We start from the raw sequence: 15,849 nt of genomic DNA on the forward strand, positions 1-15,849 counted from the left end.
GGAACAAATGCTTCTAAGTTAGGAAATAATAGAATTAAATCTGCCTTTGTAAGCTCTCTAGACATTTATATTATGACACCTGTTAAATATTACATGACATTTCTTCCACAAAAATTGGAAGAATTGGTCATTTAGGTTTTTCAGAAACAGCAATTTCAAGTCTCATTTCTAGAATGTTATGTCCTACTTATTATAGATTCTTAGTATCTGTTTCTTCTCTACCTCTGCCCGTTTCCCCTCTAGTCCCATTTCCAACCAGGATATAGTTGTAACACTAAAATACAATAAACTAGGAATAGGATATTCACCCAAATATCCTTAGCTGAGGGATTTGTACAAAAAATTTCTAACTCTGTGAATTAGTATAATTTAAGCTTATAACTTTATTGATTCGGGAAATCAACATAAAGAGAATTTTTCCACAGATTAACAAAAAGCAAAGGGGGAAGATGTTCTACTGCTTTTGGTGCCAGTGAGCCTGTATGTCTACGTTTTTTGATGAGCAGTTTGTTTGTTCCCAGTGTAAACTCATTTGTTGTCCAGACCTTTACTTTGACTTTTAAAATTTACAAATTAAACTTAACTTGAATTAATACTCAGTAGTAAAGTGAACTGAGCAATATCCTTCTCTAAATCAGATTTTACAACATTTAGGATTTGCTTTGGCTGAATTAAAAGCTAACGGTTTCTAATTTTCTGTTTTCTATACATTATTTATGTATAAATTTTATATAACACTCTTCAGTGATAATACAGGATAATGATATAAAAGCAGGAACTAGGCAGAAAAATAAAAACTAGCACTTATTTTGAGACCAATGTCAACTGAATACTTGCATTAGGAGTCCATCTACGTGATGTACGAACTTTGAATTGTGTGAATTCAGGCAATAATAGTAAAAGGAAATAACGTCTCATTAAAGTACTTTTTTAGTACGGAAGTGATGGGGCAGATTAACAGCACCAGATGCATTTCTAGAAAACCTTTCGTTCGATTAGATTTAGAGCAATCATAGAATTTGTAATTTAATTTATTAGGAAAGTTCTCTCTCTCTGTAAATACCTGTTTTTTGTTTGAACATAGTACACTTAAAAATTAGCAATTGAACCATCTAACCATGAATACTGAAAGGCAGCCCTAATGCCAACTGCAGTATTTTTGAGCTAAATCTGTACTTCTTTGTTAGCTGGAGTTGTAACTTTTCAATTAAATCTTATCATCTGTAGGAAGCCAAGGCAGCTGTAGAAGAGACAAGAGCCCTGCGAAGTAGGATTCATCTTGCAGAAGCTGCACAAAGGCAGGCTCGTGGAATGGAGATGGACTACGAAGAAGTAATTCACCTATTAGAAGCTGAAATTGTAGAGCTGAAAGCTCAGCTCACTGATCATTCTGGCCAAAATAAAGTAAGCAAAGCAGTCGCCTGTCGTAGTTACCATGGTTTCCTTGCTGTTGTCATGTATCTTGTTTTCATTTTCTTTTCATCTGCTTTTCTAAAGTAGGTCACTGTTTGTCTTGTATTATTCAATAACTGGAATGATGTGTAGTGAAGGGGGTAATGTGAAGTGTACGAGTCTTCCTTTATCCAGATATCTTTGGGCTCGGAAAATAGGAGCTAGAAGCATATGTGGATCATAGGTCAAAATGGCACCTCTCAAGCGTTAAAGCACAGAGTAGTTTCTGGACTGCAGATATATTGTCTTTAAAGATTATAGGTATATTTGTATGCTTTTGTATTTATGTAAAAATGGCCTTCATCTTTATGTTTCTGTTAGGCAAATAATAACAATATGGTCCCATACTGTTCTTAAATAAATTTAGATGTAATCAAGATAATCATTTTAATGCTACTAACAGTATCCTGCCAAAAAAAGATATATTTTTTTTAATTGAGCCTCATATTTTAAAACCAATTCATCTCCAGGGAGGCGTTTCAAAACACGCTAAGAAATAAATATTGGAGGCACTCTTAAATTTTTCCCCATAATTGTGAATCCGTTCTCTACACGCAGTTTGAACAAGTGCAAGCAGGTTGGCATTTGTGTGTTTACCTTGTTTTTCTCATGAAAAATGAATGTGCATATGAACTGATGAAAAAAACCTACTGAAATGCTGCCTTACTTCATCATGAAAATCAATTCAATATTACAAGATATTAAAAGGTAAAACCGAGCTCTATGATACACAAGTTTGCAAAGAAGTGACATAGCAAGTACTTGTAGCTCCCAGGGAGGAATTCCTCTTGTCTAATTGTGAGTGTGTGTGATGAGATGAATCACACCCTAGAAGTTCTTCTTTCTGAACATCCGGGTGAGATCCCCCATCGTTTATGGCAGGTATCTTTGAAGCATAGTTTGTTTTCTAGGACTTGAATAAATATCAAAATCTTAAGAAACTCAGAGCGTGTGGGTTGCTTTCTTAGAGTTTTGTTTCTGAGGTGCTAGCTTGAATTCCTGAAATTCTGAGAGCACTTGAAAATCTGAGTTGAGACTTGATTCTCTGTGTTTCTTACTCAAAAGAAAATCAATATCAAGTAGGTACCAACTCTAGCATACTCTTTTTAATATAAGAGAGTGAGGTCCCTCTGAGGGCTTGCCAGCTCCTTCGCCAGTAGTGGATAGTGAGATTACCAAAGAAAAGTGTTTTAATCAACACTGTTTGACATTCAGAGTGATCGCGATTCTGCTGCTTTGTACAATGTATACAAACAAATGTGCACGCTCATTTGCTTCGAGATAATAACTGGGTTTTGGTGGGTTTTTATACGGGTTTTATAGTAGGAGATCACCTACAGTGATGTAAAAGTTTATTTTTAGTGATATTTTCTTAATTTTGGAGAGTATTTTGGTCTAGATCTTCTGTTCAGCAAACAGCTTAACTAAACAAACATGCCCATATACGTGTGAAGACTTTGCTCTCACACGAACTCAGGGACTCAAGCTGAAACCTGGGGCCTCCAGAACTTGATCTAATGGGACTCACATTCTGTGTAGCTGAAGTACAGAGGAATGCATAACACCGATCCATACGTTATACAAGTGCATGCAGAGAAACCCTGGGGGGTAATTTTCTCCAAGATATGCCATAATTGCTGTGTTGGCCAAAGGCTGTACAGATGCAAACTAGTGGATTGCATTTGTTCACATACTGGCTATTTATGCCACCCTGCTGACAGATGCAGTCACCATCAGGTTGGTACTTTTGACCCATTCATGAATCAGTTTAAACTTTCTTAAATTTTAGCCCTAGCAGTGTTGTTAGCTGCCAGTTTCAATTTACCTTTATATCATTTGCCAAAATCTGTTGCAGTTTGGGAGCTGATTTACCAGCAGATCAGGCATATCTGCATCAGGAGCAGCTACGTTTTTCAGAGATGTAGAAAAGAATGTATCTTAAACATATCAGACATCTATTGCAATTCACACCATGTATCTGTGTGAGCCATTGGAGGAAATTATTAGAATAAAAACCTTAAAATGTCTTGCCCAGGATAACATCCAAGACTTGAGAAAGAGAGTGACAGTGCTTGACTGCCAGCTGCGGAAATCAGAATCAGCTAGGAAGACCTTTGAGGTGGCTACTGAAAAATTGCTGCAATTTGTAGAGGTAAATTTGCCTTTCGATTCTAAAGATGGTGTATAAGTGTACAGATCCATGTAGGAATTTACTTAATTTTTATGTTTTGCTATACACTAAACAAATGAAACGGATCAGATGATACTTTTTTTCACCTAATTTTTCACTAACTCATGTCAATTTCTGTGAAATTTCCCAGAGGAAAAAGGCAGAAAATGCAATATCTGATAATATTTTGAAATGTTATGAAACAAAAAAAGTGATTTATTATACTTATGTAATTTGAAGGGGCTGTAATATTTTGATTTTTACTTTTACACTTCTAGCTGGGAGAAACTAGACTCTTTAATTACAGATCAAATTCCTCACACCCAAATGGAACATTGAATTATAAGGTATTAACGTTTTGACTGTGTTGATTTATAAACTGTTAACTTCTTGACTACGGCCAACAGGTTGTGCATGAAATACTCTCGGATAACTCTGCTTCCTCAACAGTTTTAAGGTAATGCAATGGCATAGTTATTAATATTTAAATGGCAATATTAATATTGAAAAACTCTTCTATTGTTTCAAAGTCTCCAAAAACTGTCTTGTAGCTATTTTTCCTACATTTTTTGCAATATGTTTCTGAGTGTCATTTTACTGGAGGAGGGGGAATGGCATGAATTATAAATTAGGCTTTCAGGATTCATCTTCATTAAAAACCTCGGAATTAAATTAAAACAGTTAGTAATTACATAGCTATGGTTGTCTGGATGTTTCCATAAAGTAATTATGATGTGCTAAGGATTAATTAAAATTGCAAGGAACCTTAACAGTGGGTTATAATTTTTTTTTTTTTTTTTTTTTTTTTTTTTTAGATTTGCCCAAGTAGTTCTGAATCATCATTAATCCTGTGGCCTATAAATAAATTGATAACATGTATATCCATTTAAGTTTTATTACTTTTCTTGTTTAAAAAGGTACCTAGGAATATTCAACAAGTTTTAGAGCAGCCTTTGGTCCTTCAGAATATCAGCATGATTGTGCCTATATATCCCAGACAGTGTGCCATTAATATTTACGTTAACAGTAAAGTTGTTTGGTTTCTGTTCTGCCGTGTCAGTAAAGCTCTCAAGGAAATCAAATCTATTTAAGTGAAGTTACCTGGAACTTTATTTAAAAAAAAAATCTGCAGGATCAAATCAACTATTATATTGTAGATGTCTGTGTTCTCATATGCCAATTCTAATCAATTAAGTGCAGTTTCCATTGGCGCTGCACAAGAGTGATGTTGCATATTTTATGACGTTCGTAGACTTTATGTTAATAAATGGATTAAAGTATAAAACACAAAGCTAAAGTGACAAACTGACTCAGTAACAGCGTAGAAGATAAGAATTGGGTCCCCTAAAGCAATGTCCTTTCTTAAATGCTAATATGAAAATTACTTTTAAGTAAGTAAGTTATTTTCCTGACACCCACTGAGTTTTTGACACTAGATTTTGAGACATGAATGTTGATTGAACTTTCCAAATACCTTTATTGTACAGACAGAACTGCTTCTGAGGCAAACTCATCAATTTGGTAGTATGAATCTCTTCTGTTCAAACAATGAGACCAAAACCAATCTAGAAACACAAGTTTGCTTTATTAAAAGTAACCATTTCTTCTATGTTACAAATAAACACTTACTATTTCTTGTTCTTTTAGTGATAGAAGAACAGCATTATCTACTAAAACACTTCTTGCACGGTTGGGAAGGATTGGACCTCCTGTCACAACAGCTCTTGCAGCAGAAGCCAGAGACCTTGCCAAGTCTGTCCGTGCCATTTTGGAAGTAGATTGTGAGTGAGCGTGTGCGTCTTTGTGCGCGCGTCTGCATGTATACATCCACATAAATACTTCCTTTCTTCCATCAAATGTTGTGGCTTTAGCATCTTGCTTGCTAACTGAGAGTAGTGGGTTTCAGTAGTCACCATGTGGGGTTGTTTTTCCAAATGTGGAAAAAGGACCCTGAGTAGAGGATCTGCTTGGCTTGGGTTAGGACTGTGCTATAGCCAAGGGGTCCAGAGTCCTCTGTCTTTCAGAATGGTAGAAGACCTACAAACGCAGGAAAAGAGCTGCTGCTGCTAAGGGCTATCCCCTTTGTTTTTCTAACCCTAACCCTCACCATAACCTAAACTTACCCTACCCGCCGTCAGAACCTTCCCTTACAATTGGATTGGGCAGGTTGGATGGGCTTTGAGTAACTTGGTCTAGTGGGAGATGTCCCTGCCCATGGCAGGAGGGTGGAACTGGGTGATGTTTAAGGTCCCTTCCAACTCTAACCATTCTATGATTATATGACTGTTTTCATATGGTGATTTGGCCACTGTTCTGTTGTGTTCTTCACCCAGTAGAATTTGTTCAGTGTATTTAATTCCAATTCCAGTGCATTTAATTCCAAGACTACAGAGCTTCCTTAATTCCGTCTGCTTAAGACTTAGTCAGTACTTCGTAGGAAGTACTGCAGAATAAGGAAAAATTCGTATCTGTCTAGAGTTAGAAGTGGTTTTCCCTATTAATGCCCTTAAAATATTAAGTGCATTTCCTCCTTAACTTTAAGCAGATATCCCAGGATAGTTTATTGCATGCATTTTACCAGTGTCAAATGGGTATAGTAATAATAATTACTTATTTAAGTAAATTTGGTATATTTTCCAATTTACTGAAGGTTGTGGAATAAATAACAGTGAGACTTCTATGGAAAATACATAGAGTAAAGAAAGAACAAAAAAGTAAATCAAATCTTTATAACAAACTGCATCTTGAATTATAATGAAGTCACAGAATATTTCTGGATCATAAATGCATCAGGTATTTCTTCATGTTATGTCTGATAGCATGTATGGGTTTTTGTTAATTGTCAGTTGAAAATTTATTCTGTTTATATTAATCCAAAGAGCAGAGTTTGGTTCCTCTTTTACTAGCTTATAATAAGAATACAATGGTTTAATAAATCAAGAAAATATTTATTCTTCTGAGGTTTCACCTAGGAGCAGGTAGATTTCTGAAAAGACCTCATAATTCAGAGACCTACAATACATTTCATCCCATTCTAGAAGGGTTGATTGGGCAAGTGGTAATTTCTATGCACGCTGAAATTAGTCGCCTGTTACAGAGTGCAGAAAAGCCAATGGATGGTACTGGAGACTTCAGTGATTTGCTGCCATGGAGCAGATTATTTAGAGATCTCTCAGTGGATTCGATTTTTCTTTTTACTTTTATTCTTCTGTTTCCCTTGCCTTTTGCACAGTCTCTTTACTCTCAGGTTCATCAACAGGCTTTTATCTAACAAAGACCTCACAAAAAGAAAAATGGAAGTATAATATGAAAATGTTATTTTGGTTCTTTTAATAGCATTCATCACTTTTCTAAAAAGAATATACCAAGGACTTTCTGTAGTTCAAGATCATCTTGATCTAAACATTAGAAGGACATCAGAAGTAAGCATCACATGGGGTTCTAGAGACTTGGGTTTCCTTGTCTCAAAAGACATCACCTGAAACTCATTTCCATTGACCTTGATGGGCTTTAAACAAAAGCAGTGAATGCAGTCTATCAACAGGACTTTGGAATGTAAGCTTTAATAACTCGGTGTCTTAAACCATGCAGGTATAGATCCTTCTTCCAAGATGTGAAGGATGCATCAGAAAGAGAAGATTTCTGCAAATTCTTAGAAAGTCAGAGCATTATTGTTAAGGATTCTCAAATGTGATTTTTGAGGTCAGGAAATGCCCTTGAGGAAACAATTCCTCCAGAGCTTTTAAATCTGGTATCAATTCATTAGCAAAGAAGATAGATATTTTTACTTAAAATTGGATGTGAACTGGAAAAATAAATCATTCGTAGCACCAGAGGACAGTGCAGATTCAGTGTCAGCTCAGTATGAACTTTCATCAAACTATAATTAGAATATTATTCCAGGCTACACTTTTTTCCTGGAAAACATAAAGCAGAAAATTAATGCCAAAATGAGGAATATGAAGATTTCCAGAATCATGTAAAACTACCAGAATTTCCTGGCTGTAATACTCTTAACATAATACAAACATGTAATACAAAACAGATTGTTTACGGAATGTTATTCTGCTGAATTTACATGAATGTGTATCAAAGCGTTTTAATGAAGATTTTATTGCTTTAGGGAGTGAACGTAGCCTGCAGTTTCATTTGGAGATACATGTATATCCTCGGGTCAGTAACAGAAAGCTCTTCCCATTGGTAAAAATTATGCTAGTTCATGAGCAGTTACTGTAATAAACTGCATGCAGTTGGAAATCTAAGAAACAATTGTGGCTTCTTATACGACTCCAGGTCCAGATCATAAAAATGTGTATTTTGATCGTATTTACCTATAGTTGAATTACAGTTTTAATCAAGCTTAGATGGATTGATTTGCAAAAATGAAACAGAAATGGCCTGACACATTACAGGAGTTTTTGGAACGCTGGTGAATTATGGTTGACAATAATCGTTATATCAAGGATTTGAATATCCTTTTTACATTGTTTAGCAATTAATTTAGAAAGGGACTGAATAAATATATTTGTTGAGGAAATGTTTCAAGATATGAAAAATGTTTTATTTGACATTATTTATGCAACACTTATTTATTAAATCAGTCTATGGAGAAGAAAACAAACCAAGAAGATAAACAAATTTTTCAGAATTGTCCGGAATATTAGAATTAGAGTTACTGGTGGAAGTGAAGAAAATAAAAGTGGCCAAAAGAGGAGATAATTCTCTTTCCACCAGTGACAATGGTAGAGTTCTGTCGCATTGAGTTGTTTCTATCACACTGCACAGGAAATCGTGCAAGGAAAACCTTTAGTTCTAAACGCAACTGAATTCTAACATGTGGCTGTGGCGAACATAATAGGTAGGATTCACGTTAGAAAGCTCTGGATCCACAGCGGGGATCCATTTTATGAACCTGAGGGTTAAAAATAGCTCTGCAGAGAAGGATTTAAAGATCGAACGTCATCCTTCTGAGTTCATTCTGATTTGGAGAGTATTACAGATAGATTTGGGCTCTGACGAGCTTGTGCATGAGATTAAAGCTTGAAACCTCGCTCGCTTTAGTTAAGGCAGAGTAACTATTTAATAGCATTCTGTCTGCAGTCCTCTGTGCCAGATTCTCACAAAACATTTCCCATGTGATCTTCAGTTTTCTTGCAGATGGGCTGTCAAAAAGGGGGCTCTTGTGTATGTAGGATTTCATAAATATCATGCATCAAAGAAAAAAGTAGAACAGACATTATATTGCAGACTGAAGGTTTTCCTTTTTTTCTGGAAAGATGTCCACAACATAATAATTTGTTAATGAATTCTTAGAGAATTGGAGTTAATATTTTTGAAGGTTGCTAAGTGGATAAAAATGTTTAGCTGGGCAACCAGCATGATATATTTTAGCTTCTAAATAGAACTTCGCTTTCTTTATTTGCTTCATTTTGTACAACGTGAAGTAAAGAAGCCCTAACCAAAATACCTTTTTGATTCATTTACAATAGACGTGAAACGAAGTCGAGGTATTAAGACAAGGTTGTGGAGTGTTCTTCCAACAGAAAACTGCTTCTCTTGTTAAAGATCATCCTTGACAACCAGGTCAAAATGACATATTTATAAATTAGCTACACAAACTGTCCTCTTCCTCCATAATAGCATGACGTTTTGCCTGAGGGAAGAAGTTTAAAGAAGTTCAGTGTATTCCTGAAAATCTCTAAGTACATATTGCCTTGTGATAATGCTGCAGATCAGTTTTGAGCTTTGTAGGTTGAATGACAGCTATGTGAAGTCAGGTTGGCGATTCTTCAAATGAGGGCTCTGTTTAAGAAAAAAACAACTCGTTTTCCAGTGCTTACTACTACGGGATCCTCAAGATCCAGAAATGCAAATGAGAACGTAATAAACAGAATAATCAAGCTCATCCCTTGAAAGATCCATCCTTCATCTTCTTGAAAGACTCTGAGCTATTTTTAGAAAGTAAGTCTTGAGAGGCCTTTCTGCCTTGTGGAATACACGCATCTCCCGAAGACATAAAGAAAATTACTTTCATCATACAAAGGATAATAATGCCTCAGTGCAAGAACTGCAGCATTTAAAAGTAGTTGCTGGCTGCGCTTAGTAGTCCATATGGTTCAAATAAAGCTAAAAAGAATTGAGAAAGCATTTTCTTCTTTTCTGTTACAAAATTAGAAGAGAAATACACTTGGTACTGGTAATGGCGAAAATCTGATTAACCCTGGAACATACTTATCTCCTCATAAAATAGCAGGCAATCGGCATTTTGAAATGTGCACTAGCATAATGCAGCTTTCAAGTATTTTGACTGCTGATTTCCTCGCTCTGTCTCTGAAATTTCTATCCAGAAATACAATCTTGCTCTTCTTGGTATAATCCCAGTCATCAGTATCCATTAAGAGCTATGAAGCCTGCTTCCCTGCTCGGCAGGAACTCAAGCAGTGCATCTTGAACTATTTTTTCCCATCGTGTTCCTTCAGTCTTTTGTCAGCCTGGGATGTCACACATGGCAATCATGCTGAAGTTCACTAAAACGATCTCCAAATTAACAAAGCTTCCAAAAAATCCTACTTAGCTTACTGGTACTGATCTTGCCGGTCACAGTAGTCACTATACATTTACTTACGAAGATCCTACAGGCAGAATTTCGGTTGCCCAGCTGTTGCCTTCATTTTCCTTGTCATACATCTCGGGCATTGAAAGCTGAAATATGGAATCTATCCCATTCTTCAGTTTAGTTTTTTTCTAACTACGTTATGGTCAATTGCCAACACCGTTCCATATTCAGCAGTGTTAGTTGTCCCTTCCTATTCTTTTGACAGTGTGGGCGGAACACGCTTATAAGGTAGAGTAGCGAGTCTTCGCAAATAACAGTTTTGCTATTTTGAGAAGAGCTACTATTGTTAAGCATTCATATTCCTTTTACTTATTTGTTGCAGCCCTGGTGTGTTTATTAGAACAGAATTAATGCCATATACATCATTACTATTTTGTTCTTGAAATTAAAGCCACGGTAGTGCTATCGTTTTGTACAGATAATTGCCTGTAGTTCATCAGGAGAGTTCTGGAAAAGTTGACATGTAAGCGTGTTCCCCCCCCAGCCCTTTTTGGTTTATGTCTGTACATCAGAATCCAGATGTAATTGTGCCGTGGGTGGGCATTCCCTGGCTATCTTCACTTTTGTTAATTAGGCTAGTGATATTAAAGATGCATTTGCAGAGACTGAATATCAAAATACGAGTCCTAGTCCTCTGTTGACCCCAAGAACACTGTCTGGTTGCTAGCATTTGCTGAAGCTAATGCTGCTGTGTCTTTTTATATTTTTAGTATCAGAAAGAGAAAATTATTTCCTGCAAGATCATCTTTGTGGGCACAATTCTGCATTGGGAGGAGAGCATACCTTTAACCTTCTTTCAGCGGATAAACTAGAAATGTACATTTTCTTCCTTACTGAAAGAGCTGCTTGGGAAGGAGCAGCATAATGATGACCAAAGAGATAACTCTGTGTATTCATTGTTCTGGCAAGGCCATAAATATTTCAGTGAATTAGTGAAATCAGAAATAGAAGACAACTATTAAATTATACAATGTATATCCTGAAAGCATCCGTACAGCTCCCCTTTTTAATATTTTTTTGACTAGCAAAAGAAACTTAAAATCAGTGCTGTATGCTTTAATGATAAAGTGGTTATGTTTGTGAATGAAATGTTTTCTGAGGCAGCACTTCCATTAGAAAATACTTATTTGGTGAAATTAAAATATATTATTGCTTTGAAACTTTCAACAACAACAAAAATGGTGAGTTTTCCCAAAAGATAATTTATCAGTGGCTTTATCCAGTGGAAAATTTCACAGTTTTACTAGTCCCTGAAGGTTGAAGAATTTTTTCTCAAAACAAAAATATTTAATGGTAATTTCATTTTTGTGGGAAATAATAATATTAAGATATGAAATTAAATTTTTACTGTTGAATCTTTTCTGAGTTGGCATTTAAGAAAAACAGATAAATCCCAAAATCACATTGGTAATTTTGGAATATGACCCGATCATCAGTGGCTCCTTCTACTTACAGAATAAGGCAGAATTTTGTGCTCAGGGGGACTGCTGTCTTTTGCCACAGAATATTGGCACAGTATTCTTCATGTAGCATCATGGCATTGTACCAAATGTTGTCACCTTCCCAAGAACAATGCTCCAAAATCCATTTTTCCTTACACAAGAGCAGGAGCAGGTGTGCCTGTAGCACATCTTCCTGGCCTCCACTGCGTTCTGAAGGCAACAGGAGACTTAAAACCTCTTCCTTATGTAGTAGAAGCATCTCCCAGTTTGTCTTGAATTTGAAATTTAGTTACTTTCTTCTTTGCTCGGTCTCGTCTTGCAAAGGCAACATATGGCAAGACAAGGCAGAGCAAGACAGGAGCCTCATGCTGCTGCCGAGCGCATGGTTTGATGTAGTCTCTGTGGGGCAGTGCTTTTCTGGTTTCCAGCTCTGCTCAATGGAAAACTTCGTAGGCACAAGGAGCAGTTGTCTTCCAGTTCAACATGGGCTCCGGACTGGAGATCCCTGCTATCAACCACGCATTGGGAGTGAGTGACACTATGCAGAAACAGTGGCTGCTACGCAAACCAATAGTTTGTCCAAAAATTAAACTTAAGGTAGCAAAAAATTTTAATATTATTTTTTATTAAATTGCAGAGTACCCGCATTTCTTTACTGATCTGAAAACTTTGCTAGTGCAAAGCAGGAATATAATTTGGGAAATGAAATCAAACCTAGTAAATTTTCCTGTTACATCTTCAGTGATGTAACCTGAAAATAACCCTTGACTTAATTTTAATTGTTCCAGCACATGACATCAAATGCACAGGAGATGAGCAGCGGATCCATTTTGCCCTGTAATATAGGTATTGTTGAATTTTTGCCTTGTTCTGAAATCGAGGATGTTTCATAAAAAAATCAATAGCTTATCAGCAACGCTTTAGATACGCTGCCAGTCAGATCACAGTGAGAAGCCCAAAGGTGAACAACTTAGGTACTTTCAGAAAAATTAAAATTCAAAGTTGCGTAACAGGCAAAATGGTTTCTATAATCCTCAGGAAAAAAAATCCAAGCACATTTAATACAATTTTACAAGGACACAGTCTAGAATTCAAAAGCATATTCTACATAACTGTTTAATGCAGCAAGACTTTTAACTTTATTCAAATCATTTGAATTTCCACTTTTCCCTGCATGGTAAATAAGAATGAAGAGTTGTAATTTTGACAGTGTTCAAGAACTGTAATTCCAAAAGGAAAATCTATCCAAGAATTTTAAAACGTTTCATTGCAACAGAACGGAAGCGTTCCACTTGAGAAATGTAATAATGTACATTTTAAAAAATATTTCCAATTTAAATTAAATTAAAATGAGTGTGCATGGATATTAAGTTAAAGTGGAGCACTAGAACTGTGAGGTAAGTCCATTCTTCAGTCTGTAAATCTAATATGCTCTGCTTTATTTCCATCATTTGTACACCTTGATTAAAATTATTATCCCCATTTTAAGGAGGAGTTTGAGCCACGAAGCATCTGACTTGCTCATTCATAGGCAGGGAAAAAAAGAAGGCAAGGATTTAGCAAAAGTCTCCTGAGTTAAAGAAATGATTATTTTTTTCTGCATAGGTGTCATATCGATATTTCTTCCTGGAGAGTAACCTATTATTACTAGAATCTATTGCAATATAGATAATATTCTTCTGCATTCTTTGAAAACTGTCAGTTTTATTACTGATTTATAAAAGTACTTTGTTTCTGTTTTATCATTACTGTATGTTATATTTATGCGGTGCATTTTCATTGAACCAAAATGTCGGGTGGTGCCTCGACTGTGGAACAGTGACAAGTATCACCTTACCCTCTTAGAGGCGTCATTAGAAAAGGGCAATGACTAATGAGGAAGCACAGACTTCAGAATAGAGACAGCCGGCACAGGCTCCGTTAAAGTTTTCTGAAAAAGTTTTACTGATTTTGGTTTCTTGCCTTTTTTATTGTAATTGCTATATTTTGGTACTGTATGTTTGATGCTACATTTCAGTGCCGCGTACTTGATCCGAATTACATTTTTAGTGCATGGTTATCCACATATTTCAAAGTAATTTAAAATTATAGCTGTGGTTTCCAAGCTGTAGTTTGTAAACAGCCACTGAACCACAAAAGTCTTGTAACTGATTTACAGCTTGTCTACATAAACTTAGCATTTTTACATTCTTTTCAATTACAAGATTCATTATGATAATCTCTGAGAATTTTTCATGGTGGGTGGTGATGCCTGACTCAAAACAATTTGAGACCAGTGAGCTATAGCATCATCACTGCTGAAACAGTAATATTTAAGTGCATACCTGTACTTAAACGCAGTGCCTATAATGTTACATAGATAAGGTCAGTGAAGCCAAATCAAGGTTGAATAGTTTATTAGAAAGGTGGTAAACAGCAAAAAACCTCAAAGTTTCACCCTTGTCTGTGTTTTTGTTGGTTGTACCGTTTTCGTTTGGGTTTAGTGTTGTTATTGGGGTGTGAGTTCAGGTGCTATCTGACAAGCCTAAAATAACCACTATAAAGCCTGTTTCTTTGGCAGGATTTGTTTGGTTTTACAATAAATACTTGGAAGGAGATAAGCAAAGAGCTGTTTGGTAGGTAATATAATATATTACTCCTGTGAACACAAGACATAAAAATGCCCTGCAAGTGGGAAGCAGAAATATCCGCGTGTAATGTAAATTATACAGAAGTTTAGAAAACTAACACTCAGATAGTACTTTGCCACCAAGGAGTCAGAAAAGATTCAGCTAGAAAGGTTCTCCAGCAGTGACGTTGTACATCCACCTGCCTCCAGCAACATGAATTACATCTACGTTAACCCAAACGGCTCTTTGTCTAGCATATTTCACAGCTTTCTGTAGGCTAACTGCTCCCATCCTGAATTATCTTTGCCATTAAAAAGCTTCTACTTTGGCCTAAATCCTCCTCATTGCAGTTTAAGAAGTCCATTATTACTTTTTTTCATCCCTCTAGTTATTGAAAACGCCCTACTACTTTCCTCTTTGTGGCAGCTTTTAACATATTTGAAGACCGTATCGTGTCTCCGCTGTTTTCCATTCCCCAAAATAAACTGATACCAGCTTGCGTATTTTTCCCCTACAGAGCATGTCTTCCATTGTATTTCTCTGAGTTCTCTCCAATTCATCAAAATTGTATTGAGTTCTGTAGCCGAGACCTTCCTGTGGGAGACAAAAATGGAATAAGTTTGTTTGCTTTAATATATGGCACACCAGCTCTTATGTCCCCGGGTGGTGCTGCCTTTCCCTGATCGCTTCATGTTTCTGATTCATGTGAAGTTTGGGATTTCCTGTACTTCCAGAGCCTTTTCTTCTGAGCCAAAGGCTGGACATACCCCACTGGCTTTTGTGCAGCTGATTATTCACACCTAGGGAAGTACTTTGCTTTTGTCTTTATTGAATTACACCCTGTTTATTTCAAACATTTGATCCAGTTAGTCAAGCTCTTACAAAATTCTAATCCTGTCTTTCAATGACATTTCAAAGAAATGTCCGTTTACAAACGGGTTTTAAATCCTGAGTTATCCCTGAACTCTCCTCACTTGGACTAAAACCACCTTTTGTTGAATGTGAGTGAGCAATGACATTGTTTTCACCTAACTGGTCTTACTTGTGGGGGTTGCTAGGGGACCTAAAAATTAGACCCCACTTGTTTAATTTGGTGTCTGAGATTCAGAACATTACACCTGGTAATTATGTACAAGCAGAGAAGCTAGATAAAAGGTGAGACTAATAAGGACAGAAAAATTTTATAGCCTGATCAAATAAAAAAAAATATATTTAAAATGTCAATTAACAAGTTGTTAGCTAATTTATCAGTGCTTGAACATGTATGTTATTCCCAGTGTTCACAGCAAGGAAAAAACCAATTCATTGTCTAAAGCCTGTATTTAAGACAGTTCTTTGATGTGACCTAGATTTCAGAACTCTGTTGTTGTTGCTAGAAAAGCAATTTATTCTCTCTCCATTCACTTACCTTTAATGAGAAGAGATGAGTCAGCTTTTGAATAGGCACTGTCTGTACTGACTTTCGAATCAAAACATTTTAATAATGAAAAACAAGTAAGTGATATTATACCTTAAAATGCAGATGAGCTAACAAGATTAGTGTGGTCTCGTTAGGTTAAT

The 15,849-nt window shown here is 36.1% G+C and overlaps 1 protein-coding gene across 7 annotated transcripts in view; it reads left to right on the forward strand.

Annotated features, from left to right (window-relative positions):
* STXBP4 (syntaxin binding protein 4) overlaps nucleotides 1–15,849 on the forward strand; it is a 77,869-nt gene that overhangs the window by 32,196 nt on the left and 29,824 nt on the right. For all 7 annotated transcript variants that reach the window (XM_074607177.1, XM_074607172.1, XM_074607173.1 and 4 more), the window contains 4 exons: nucleotides 1,228–1,404; nucleotides 3,488–3,604; nucleotides 4,030–4,079; nucleotides 5,270–5,403. In XM_074607177.1, coding sequence (XP_074463278.1) covers nucleotides 1,228–1,404; nucleotides 3,488–3,604; nucleotides 4,030–4,079; nucleotides 5,270–5,403 — 478 coding nt within the window. The remainder of the gene's footprint in view (nucleotides 1–1,227; nucleotides 1,405–3,487; nucleotides 3,605–4,029; nucleotides 4,080–5,269; nucleotides 5,404–15,849) is intronic.

Source organism: Larus michahellis, chromosome 14, assembly GCF_964199755.1.
Source record: "Larus michahellis chromosome 14, bLarMic1.1, whole genome shotgun sequence".
NCBI classification, from domain to species: domain Eukaryota; kingdom Metazoa; phylum Chordata; class Aves; order Charadriiformes; family Laridae; genus Larus; species Larus michahellis.